General features: G+C 38.2%; 1 protein-coding gene across 3 annotated transcripts in view; it reads right to left on the reverse strand.

Annotated features, from left to right (window-relative positions):
* SMURF2 (SMAD specific E3 ubiquitin protein ligase 2) overlaps positions 1-11,302 on the reverse strand; it is a 112,370-nt gene extending 101,068 nt beyond the window's left edge. For 2 of the 3 annotated variants that reach the window (XM_046675669.1, XM_046675667.1), the window contains exon 1: positions 11,185-11,302. In XM_046675669.1, the coding sequence (XP_046531625.1) occupies positions 11,185-11,236 (52 nt within the window). In that variant the 5' untranslated portion in view covers positions 11,237-11,302. The remainder of the gene's footprint in view (positions 1-11,184) is intronic. The other variant, XM_046675668.1, reaches the window with a different exon arrangement.
* Positions 11,303-11,323: the final 21 nt, after the last annotated feature.

The raw sequence follows: 11,323 nt of genomic DNA on the forward strand, positions 1-11,323 counted from the left end.
CCAGAAACAAAACAAAAAAACCACCCACCAACTGAGAGGAAATATTTGCAAATCATATAACCGACAAGGGGTTAATTTCCAAAATACAGAAAGAACTCATACAACTCAACAAAACAAACAACCCAATTAAAAACTGGGCAGAAGATACAGACATTTTTCCAAAGAAGATATGCAGATGGCCAATCGGCACATGAAAAGATGTTCAACATCACTAATCATTAGGGAAATGCAAATCAAAACTACGATCAGCTATCACCTTATACCTGTTAGAATGGCTATCACTACTAAGACGAAAAATAAATGTTGAGAGGATGTGGAGAAAAGGGAACCCTCATACACTGCTGGTGGGAATGCAAACTAGTGCAGCCGCCATGGAAAACAGTATGGAGATTTCTCAAAAAATTAAAAATAGAAATACCATATGACCCAGCTATCCCACTACTGGGTATTTATCAAAAGAACTTGAAATCAACAATTCAAAGAGACTTATGCACCCCTATGTTCACTGCAGCATTATTCACAACAGCCAAGATGTGGAAGTAACCCAAGTGCCCATCAACTGATGAATGTATAAAGAAGATGTGGTATATATACACAATGGAATACTACTCAGCCATAAAAAAGACAAATTTGCCCCATTTGCAACAATATGGATGGACCTTGAGGGTATTATGTTAAGTGAAATAAGCCAGAGAAAGGCAAACAACGCATGATTTCACTCATATGTGGAAGATAAACACATGGATAAAGAGAACTGATTAGTGGTTACCAGACAGGAAGGGATTTGGGGGATGGGCATAAGGGTAAAGGGGTACATATATACAGTGACTGACAATCATGTACAACTGAAATTTCACAATATTATAAACTATAATGACGTCAATAAAATTTTTTAAAAGAAGAAAGTTTATCCTAAGGTATAGATTTTCATCAGAAGCCAGCGTCACTTTTGATAGTCTCTATCCTTCAACTCCATTTATTTCAAGTACACTCATTTAGACTTCGGAGTTCAGTTTTACAGGTCTTCACTTACTCTTGACATCTACCTGTGCAGAAATATCTCCATCTACTGGCAAGAGCTGAAACTACAGGCTATTTTTGAAAGGGCCAGCAAACTAATGTACTAAGTTATTAAGGACATGGATCCAAACAGTTCCCCCACCTCCAAAATCTTGAGCAGTTCAAACTATTCTCCAAAGCTCTCCTACTTTTTAATAAATACAAGAGGGGGAAGGGAAAATACAGTTAATCGTCTGTTTGCTATACTACTTTAAGATAAAAATTATATAACAGTAACTAATTTACATGAATTCTTTATGATACACTGGTACCCCAAGGTGTACAAGACATTTATACCAATTTTGCAAAACATATCATTTAAATTATTATGATTATTAATCATTATGAATTATATATTAATCATTATTAATGTACTTGCTCCTATAAAACACGGCATATGACTAACATTTAAAACACAATCTTTGGTCAAAAATGACAAAATGCATTAACCTAATACTTTACAGCTTGAACAGTATTTTTCACATACATTATTTCATTTCTTGTCCAGCAGAATCCTAAAATAAATAACACTGTTCTTTTTCTTTTTTCTTTTTAAGACTGGCACCTGAGCTAACAACTGTTGCCAATCTCCTTTCTTTTTTTTCTGCTTTTTCTCCCCAAATCCCCCCAGTACATAGTTGTCTATTTTAGTTGTGGGTCCTTCTAGTTGTGGCATGTGGGATGCTGGCTCACCATGGCCTGATGAACGGTGCCATGTCAGCGCCCAGGATTCGAACTGGAGAAACCCTGGGCCGCCAAAGCAGAGTGCCGAACTTAACCACTCAGCCACGGGGCCGGCCCCAATAACACTGCTCTTGTAAGCAGGCATTTTTTTTTTTTTTAAAGATTTTATTTTTTTCCTTTTTCTCCCCAAAGCTCCCCAGTACATAGTTGTATATTCTTCGTTGCGGGTCCTTCTAGTTGTGGCATATGGGACGCCGCCTCAACGTGGTCTGATGAGCAGTGCCATGTCCGCACCCAGGATTCGAACCAACGAAACACTGGGCCGCCTGCAGCGGAGCGCGCGAACTTAACCACTCGGCCACGGGGCCAGCCCCTAAGCATGCATTTTTAACAAAAGCACAGGCACCAAGAAAATCAGTGATTTGCTTACAGGCATAAAGCTTATCAGTGGCAACTAGGATCTGAACCCAAATTTTCAGCCTCCAAGTTCTATACTCTTTCCAAAGCATCTCAACGGCCTCCCACAAAATTACCAATTACATTTTACACAGTAAAGATCTACATTATGCATGCCTGCTATGTGACAGTTCTCAGGGACGCACTGTGGTCAAATTAAAAATGTCTGCTTAGATTTTAATAAAATTAAGTTTCTTCCTTTCTTTAGTCTTACAGGAAAAGAAATAACATGCTCATAACATAAAATACAAGTAAAACATTACACATAATCCAACCCACATTTAACAAAACAATTATATCCTTTCTTTTCTATTGCCACATTTTATATATGTTTATTCTTTTTATTCCACCTTTTTTCAAAAATGATGAGGGGGCTGGTAGCTGGTAAACAGGCAAACCTTGTTAAGTCATGCTTGCTGCAATACACTTTCATCAGTAAGAGATGAAAATAATAAACTGTTTAAAAGTCCATAACAGAAATTTTGAGAAGAAAACTACAGAGCCCAATCTAGTTTATTCTGATTTCTTATATTTCCATTCATGCTACTATATAATAAAAATTACCGATGCCTGGCACGTGTAAGGAAATTGATAAACATTTATTGGTTGAATAAATGAAATAATGGCTCTAAAGCATTACAAGATCCTTAATCATTACAGGATCCTAAATTAAAGACTCAGTTATGCTTACTATGCTGTTCTTATCAAAATGTTTATGAAAAGCTTTTTATTAATGTTTGAAACCAGAAGATTTACATTAAAGCTACAGTAATCAAGAAAGTGTAGATTATAAACTACAAATTTATAAAAAGTAGAATTCTAGATAAAGGGAACAGAATAGAGTCCAGAAATAGAACTACGTGTATACTGTCAACTGATTTTCAACCAAGGTGTCAAGACAAGTCAATGGAGGAAACAAAAGTATTTTAACAAATAGTGCTAGGTAAATTAGACATCCATATGGGGGGAAAAGAAAAGAACCTGACCCTTACTTCTCATTCTCACACCATATTAAAAAATTAACTTTAGAAGGATCATAGATCTAAATGAAACATAGGGGGTAATCTTTAGAACTGTGAAGCAGGAAAAGATTTCTTAGGACATAAAAAGCATGAACCATAAAGAGAAAACTGATGAACAGGGCTAAATAAAAATTCCAAACTTCTACTCCTTGAGACACTATTGAGGGGGGGAAAAGCCACAGATTAGGACAAAATATTTGCAAAACACATATCTGATAAAGGACTTGTATCCAGAATACAAAAAGAATTTTCAAAACTCAGTAATAAAAATATTCAATTTTAAAACTAGCAGCAAAAGATTTGAACAGATATTCACCAAAGATACACAAATGACAAGTCCATAAAAAGATGCTTAACATTTTAGGTCAATAAGAGAACTAAAATTAAAGCTACACTGAAATATCTCTACACATCAATTAGAATGGCTAAAATCAAAGACTGACAATACCAAGTATGGAAGCACTGGCTGGGATTGGGAGCAACTGGAACTCTCATACATTGCTGGTAGAAACTCAAAACGATACAACTTTGAAAAACAGCTGAGCAGATTTTTTTTCAAGTTAAACATATTTACCATATAACCCAACAATCCTAATCATTTACCCAAGAGAATTAAAAGCATGTTCACAAAGAGTTGTGTACTCAAATGTTCATAGCAGCTATATTCATAATAGCCAAAAATCGGAAACAACAAATGTCTGTGGATATTCGTGAATGGATAAACAAAATGGGGTATATGTATACAATGCAATATTCCTCAGGAATAAAAAAGAATAAACAACTGATACACACACAACATGGATGATCTCAAAAGCACTAGCTAAGTGAAAAAAGCCTGACCCGTAAGGCTATTTATTGTATGATTCCATTTACATAAAATCCTAGAAAAGGCAAAACCATAGTGACAGAAAGTAAACCAGTGGCTGCCAAGCATTGGGGATGGGAGAAGGAGACTGGTTATCAGGGGCATAAGGAAACTTTTTGGGGCAAAAAAAAAACGCCCTTTATGCAATCATCTATGTAGTAATTCCTACCTAAAATGAATCATCAAGATTTATTTTGAAATTTCATAAAAATTGACAGCAGACAAAACTTAAGAAACCACACCAAACTACCAAACTTAAGATATATGTTGATACTTCTTTTGTTTATCTGTTTGTGTTTTGGGGGTTTTTTTGAGGAATATCAGCCCTGAGCTAATATCTGCCACCAATCCTCCTTTTGCTGAGGAAGACTGGCCCTGAGCTAACATCCGTGTCCATCTTCCTCTACTTTATATTTGGGACACCTACCACAGCATGGCTTGACAAGCGGTGCCATGTCCGCACCTGGGATCCGAACCAGTGAACCCCGGGCTGCCAAAGAGGAATGTGCGAACTTAACCGCTGCGCCACGAGGCCAGCCCCTGTTGATACTTCTTAATATATCAAATGCGGTTTTTTAAAAAGTAATCAATGCTTTCAGAAGCTATTCTCAAACTAACATAAAATTCCTCACTTTGTTCAACTAATTATATATTAGAGGAAAAATCCAACAGAAAAGAAAAATTTTAAATGTTAACATTCAACTGAAAAAATGCCCAAATACTGATACCTAGAAAACTAGCAGTAAATGAAATACTAACAGACTAAGTGTTCAGCAAAATTGCTCTAATCAAGCAAAAATACATATGACTGCATTCCTAAATACAAGCAAAAACTAAGATTAGAAAATACAATGAAAATGCCACAAATATAAATTATCTGGAAATATGTTAAAACAGAAGAAAATTATTAAACTATCCTAAGCAATATAGACAAAAACTTAAACATAAAAACATGGTGTGCTCCTAGGTGGGAAAACTAAATACACTTAAATGCCTCTTTTTCCCAAAGTAATGCAATTCTAATTAGAATCCCAATGAAATTTCTTTTTAAACCTAAGTTTAGTATTCGTGTGGAAGAGCAAATAAGTAAAAAGAGTAAAAAAAATTTTCTGACACAATGAGAATTAATCTAAATTATAAAGCTACAATAATGAAAAGAGTACAGCATTGAACAAGAGAGAGATAATCTGACTCTATAATAACTAATTTAACATAACTAAAAAGATGTCACATCACAGTGGAAAGAAAGCCTTGGTTAATAAATAACAACAACTAAATAGTAATTTGGGGAGAAATATCTTCCTATTCTTTTGAAAAACACTAAAATAAAATGTACTTATATATTTACTAAGCCTCTTGAAGAAAAAGGCCTTCCTAAGCATAGAATAATAAGAAAAACAAAAGAAAAGTTGGACAGATTTGACTCCAAAAATAATAAATTTCTGCATGCCCAAAAATGGTCAAAATTAAAAGACAACAGACTGAGGAAAAAGCTTGTAGTAAATATGACAATAGATTAATATCTTTCTAATTCTCAGGCCAATCAATAAGAAAAACACTAAGACCCTAATGGAAAACTAGGACAGGTCAAACAAGTCAACAAAGAGAAATATAAATACTAAACAGACAAAGATTTTGCCCAAAGATTAATGTTTCTAAATACCAAATATATCAAAGTCTAAAATCTTCAATACTTCCCACCACCTTAAAAAAATACAATAAAATCAGGGCAGCCCCATGGCAGAGTGGTTAAGTTCAGCACACTCCGCTTCAGCCCAGGTTCGTGGGTTCAGATCCTGGGTGTGGACCTACACCACTGAGCCACGCTGTGGCAGCAACCCACATACAAAACAGAGGAAGACTGGCACAGATGTTAGCTCAGGGCAAATCTTCCTCAGTAAAAATTTTAAAAAATAATAATAATAAAGAACTTTTTTAAAAAATCAAACTTCTTAGCAAAATATAATATGGTCCTAAATGGGTTGGTCCCTGTCTATAGCCTCATCTCTTGTCACTCAGACCCAGTACATTAGCCATAACGAAGACATATAGAACTACATAGAATTACTTCTATGTCTCCAGCATTTGTTCAATAAAATGCCAAAAAGTTCTTAATCCAAGCTGAAACAAGGATTCTGCCTTCATGGAGCTTACAGCATGGAGACAACAAATGCCCTTCATCTTGAGTTAGGTCTGACACTAGAGGAAGACCCTCTTAGTCACAGATGAAAGGTCAACTCAGGTTGAGGAAGGTTCTAAGGATAAGGGTAATCCTTGAGCTAGCCTTAAAAGATGAGTACGGATCTAAGGGGCAAGGGTAATTCCAAATAAATGGAATGTATTTATTTTTCCACACAAAATCTTGTAAGTCTGTAACAAGTTCTCTAGATAGACAACTTGGGTTCTGACATATAGTTAACCTCTTCAAGTTTCTCCTACCTTTTGGAGCTACTGTGAGAATTAAAAGTGAAAATATATGTTAACTTAATACAGTGTCTGGCACATAATAAACATTCAATGCATGTCAGTCACACAGAAATACATAACAATGCTGATTACAACAGCATATTTCAAGCATCCAGCATTCTTAGAGAAAGTAACAGTAAACAAAAACCAGGGCAAGGAGAGAAAAGGCAGTAAGAACAGAGTTAAACAACATATCCCCATATGGCCAGGGTCAAACAGCTCCCTCTACACATCATGATGATATCTTATACTACACATTATGTAGCACAATAATTTATATTCATAATGATACGGAATCATAAATAAAACATTAAGTTCTGTTAAGTATGGTCTATTTGAAAGGAGTAGGACATAACATACCTTTAAAAGTCTTCAAAATCTTTAAAAAGACATCAAAAATGGCTAAAACAAAAATCTTGTGGGACTAAAGTGTGACCCTTCATTGACCCTGAAAATTGAGTTATATGCTAAATATGCTAAATTATATGCTAAATAAATGACACGTTAGTATGTCATGATAGTTACAGTTCAACCAACAGGAAAAATAGTAGAATCCAGGATTAAAACACACATACACAGGGGCTGGCCCAGTGGCGTAGTGGTTAAGTTTGCACGCTCCACTTTGGTGGCCTGGGGTACACAGGTTTGGATTCCAGGCGCCGACCTACCACTGCTCGTCAAGCCATGCTGTGGCAGCACCCCACACAGAGGAAGATTGGCACAGATGTTAGCTCAGCAACAATTTTCCCCACAAAACAAACAAACAACAAAAAAACACACACGCACACTTTATTCACCAGTGAAAACCAAACTACGTGAAGCACCTAGGCAGGTTCAATTGCCTGTCTGAAGGTTAGACTAGAAGACATAACTTAAGAGAAAAGGAAGGAGCTAAGCCATGCTGGCTTGCTTCTCAGAAACCAAGAAAATAAAATGAATTGGGGATATTCAAATCACCTAGAGTAAGACGTTATGGTGTATAGGCTGGAAACCTGAGATAGAATAAAGTAGTAATTTTTAGAGCCTTGAATCAATAAAAAATGCAGTAAAACATCTAAAGTGAGACTTTGGGGTTTTTTCTGGTGAGGGAGATTGTCAATGAACTAACATCTGTGGTAATCTTCCTCTATTTTGTATGTGGGATGCCACCACAGCATGGCTTGATGAGAAGTGCACAGGTCCACGCCTGGGATCCGAACCTGAAAACCCCGGGCCGCTGAAGCAGAGCACGCGAACTTAACCACTAGGCCACTGGGCCGGCCTCTAAATTGAGACTTTTAAAGTTAATTTTCCTTTAGCCACAGACAAGGTTAACCTCATTATTGTCAAGGGTTTTATAAATTAATAACATGAGGAGCAGTATACAAAAACATCTGAATTACAAAAAGGTCTGCAATAAATGTTCTGGAGAAGTAATCTGTTATTTCTCCATATCTAAGAATTTTAAATATTAGAAACTACACTAAACTTCTTTTTCCAGCCTTTGGTTTTCAAAAACAATAATGATATAAAAAATTACCCCCAATTTTTTTACTATAACCAAATACAAAGAATATTTCCTATCCAAACCATTGTAAGAAAAGCCTGTATCAGATATTCCTAAGTATAATGTATACAAATTTTAAATTTTATAATCAATTTGCTCTAAAAATACGAGTTGAAAGTGATAGCTTTACCATATAGCCCATTTAAATAACCAAGTGTTAATGTACCATAAAGAATAGCAGAAACAGCCTGATGGACCAAATCAGATTTTACCCACCAATGGCCTGAGGAATCTCAAATTTGGGATTAAATTAGCCCTGCCTTCTTAGCATCAACAAATACCAAACAGTTCACTGGTTGATTGTGGTCTTAGGAATAATACTGTATGTGGGAAAGTCTAGTATCCGTTGCGGGCAGAGATCTCACAGCTCAAATATTTCTTATCCGTCAGTTTGTATGTGTGAGTGTGAGTGTGTGTGTTACCATGCGAGAAATGTTTCAGTGAAGGGGCACATCTACATTAAGAATATAATTGAGTAACTGTAGTTCACAAAGCATCACGGAATCAAAGGCACTCTATAAATTTACAATACTAGCATGGTATTAACGAAGCAAAGAACAATAATTTTAAAGTATCTTACAGCCCAAGTGTATTGTAAACCAAATAAAAATTCACTATGGGATCCGCCTTTTTTTTTTTTTTTAGTGATTTTCCTCTATTATACAACCCGGATCTAAATGAACTGTTAAACACTTAGTCTAAAGGTATGCCAAACATTTCTTAAGGTCTTAACAAAGAATCAACTTTTTTTTTTTTTAAACAAAATGAGGCCTAGGTTAAATATTTTATTTGGCTTCTCAAGATGGACTGAAAAGTTGGGCACCAGCTCCAGACCAATTCCTGGACACACATCAAACACAGCCCTGTCATTTATCCAGTCAGTCAAAACAATCTTTTCCATCTAACCCTTTAATGTTTATGTCCTAAAAAGCTGCTAATTGAATCCAGCTCTTGAGATCTATTTGTTAAAATCTATACCATTTAATTTGTAAATGAACAAAAATTAAAAAATATATGTTAACTTTCCTGGCAAAACAGAAGAGAATCCACCATATGTAACCAAAACGGAGAGGGCAATGTTTCTAATATTTGAATAGTTTTCTCTTAAATATGTCAAAGACAGATTCCCAATGGTTTTAAGAAATTGAGAGTACCTCAAACTGTTTTTACAATTAAGGGGACACAGTGTATTTAAAATTCCTCAGAAAAATCTAAAAATACCAAATCACTTTACAAATTTAGTTGAGTGTTTCCTCTCCCCCCTAAAAATAAGTGTAATTTTTTCTCTTAACTTTACTCGTGAATTCGAATTTTTATAATGTAGCATATGCAGTAAGGAAACCACAGATAAACAGTTTAAGATCTATTGAGTCACAATAAAAACCTCAAACTCATTTTATCTGCAGGAAATCAAAATCCCTGTTTTTTCCCTCATTTTCTCATTCCGTATATAAGCTAGAAGGAAGTAAATGGCCAACATCCTATTTCTGACGCTTTTGGCACACCTGGACTCACAGGTTCTTTCCAATATCACTGACACAGGACTGAGTCCAGAGGAGCAGCAACAGATAAACTCTAAAGCATCAACAATCCCTTATAAAGGTTTCTATTTATTAATAAGAAAATAAGGAAACCGGGGGATATGAGGGAGACAGGCATCTCCCAATCCAGGTTTCCCATTAAGAACCACTCAGTTAATAATTCTCTGCAATTTTCCCTAGGGAAAGTAAAACGATCATGAAAGTAATACATTTTTAAAGTTGCAGCCAACATACAGTCAGGCTAAATTCTCAAACACCAACTTTGCTGCAAGGTTTTATCTCAAAGTTCAGCCGGTGGACTGGGATGTGACACACAAGCACTCAATTACAAAATTAGTCCATATAAATCTCAAAGTCTAGTGTAGGCAAACATAATTACAGTTTATTCTTACACGCACACCCACACACACACACACACAGACCCTCTTAGGAAAACCATCTTTCTCACCACACATCCGAGTATCAACACGGATACCTTATTAACAGTGAATGGTGAAACTACGATAACTACACTGATGTCCACTACACTCTCCAAACCAAAAAATAATTCTTTCTTAAAATGGGGTAACGTGACCATGTAAGAATACCAAAAACGGCACTGTAAGCAAAATGTACCTGTAACGTTAAAGATTTCATCCCCTTGGAATCATAAACACTTTGCAAGAGACGCCTTCTATCTAGCAACCCCTCCAGACATTCTTTTCCATTTAGAAAAGGGAAGGGGAGGAGAGTGGGGAGAGAGAAACTTCGCTCGAAAGTTTGTATGAGCGCACACTGAGAAATGTACCCCCCAAAAGTGTGTTTTTAAAGCAGGTCTAGAGTTAGAAGGGAGACACAAGTTCTGCGGCCTACAAGAAACAACCCCAAACACGCTACCCTACAATCAAACACTTCCAAAACACAGAGTGTACAAAGAGCCGGAGCCGTCGGATCGGGCAGACACACCGGAAAAGTCAACCTCAGCCTCCTTCCCTCGCAGCGACGTGCGTTTCAGGTGTGTGGCGGCGGCGGCCGCGGCTGGCAGCGGAGACGGAGGCTCTGCACGCGGGCACGGGCGGGCGAACAAGTTCCCAACCAGGGAACACACACACACACACCCTCCCGTTAAGCGCTCCATCTTTAAGGAGTGTTTACTGCGCGCAGTCGGCAACCGGATTCAATAATCCCCGCCACAGGAGTTCCTCATCCCCTCGACGACCCCACCTGGGCAGGAGCCCCGGGGCTGCCCCCCGAGGCCCCGGCAGAGAGCCGTGCTCCTCGGCCACGGCTCTTCGACCTCATATCCGCCCGGAATTCCAACCCGGGGATCCCTCCCCGCCAACAAAAGACCCCCGAGTCACCCTGCGCTTTTTTATCAATTTCCAAACATGGGAGAGTGGTTTTGCCCTCACTCTTCCTGAACTAGGCCTTCCCACGTCCCCGACCCCCAACTCACCATTGATCGCGACCCTGGCCCTTCCCAAGGCCACAGACACCCCCCGCCGGCTCGCCCACCCCGCTGCTGCCCCGGCCCGGCTCCGCCGCCCGCCCGCCCGGCCCCCTCACCTGTCAGGCGCAGCTTGACGGGCCCGTTCCTCCGGCCCCCGGGGTTAGACATGTCCCCGGCGGCGGGGGCGGCGGCGGGGCTGCGGCCGCGGCGCGGGGCCCGGGGCCGGCGGGCAGCGGGCGGGGCGGGGGCGACGGC

Source organism: Equus quagga, chromosome 11 (assembly GCF_021613505.1).
Source record: "Equus quagga isolate Etosha38 chromosome 11, UCLA_HA_Equagga_1.0, whole genome shotgun sequence".
Lineage (NCBI taxonomy): Eukaryota > Metazoa > Chordata > Mammalia > Perissodactyla > Equidae > Equus > Equus quagga.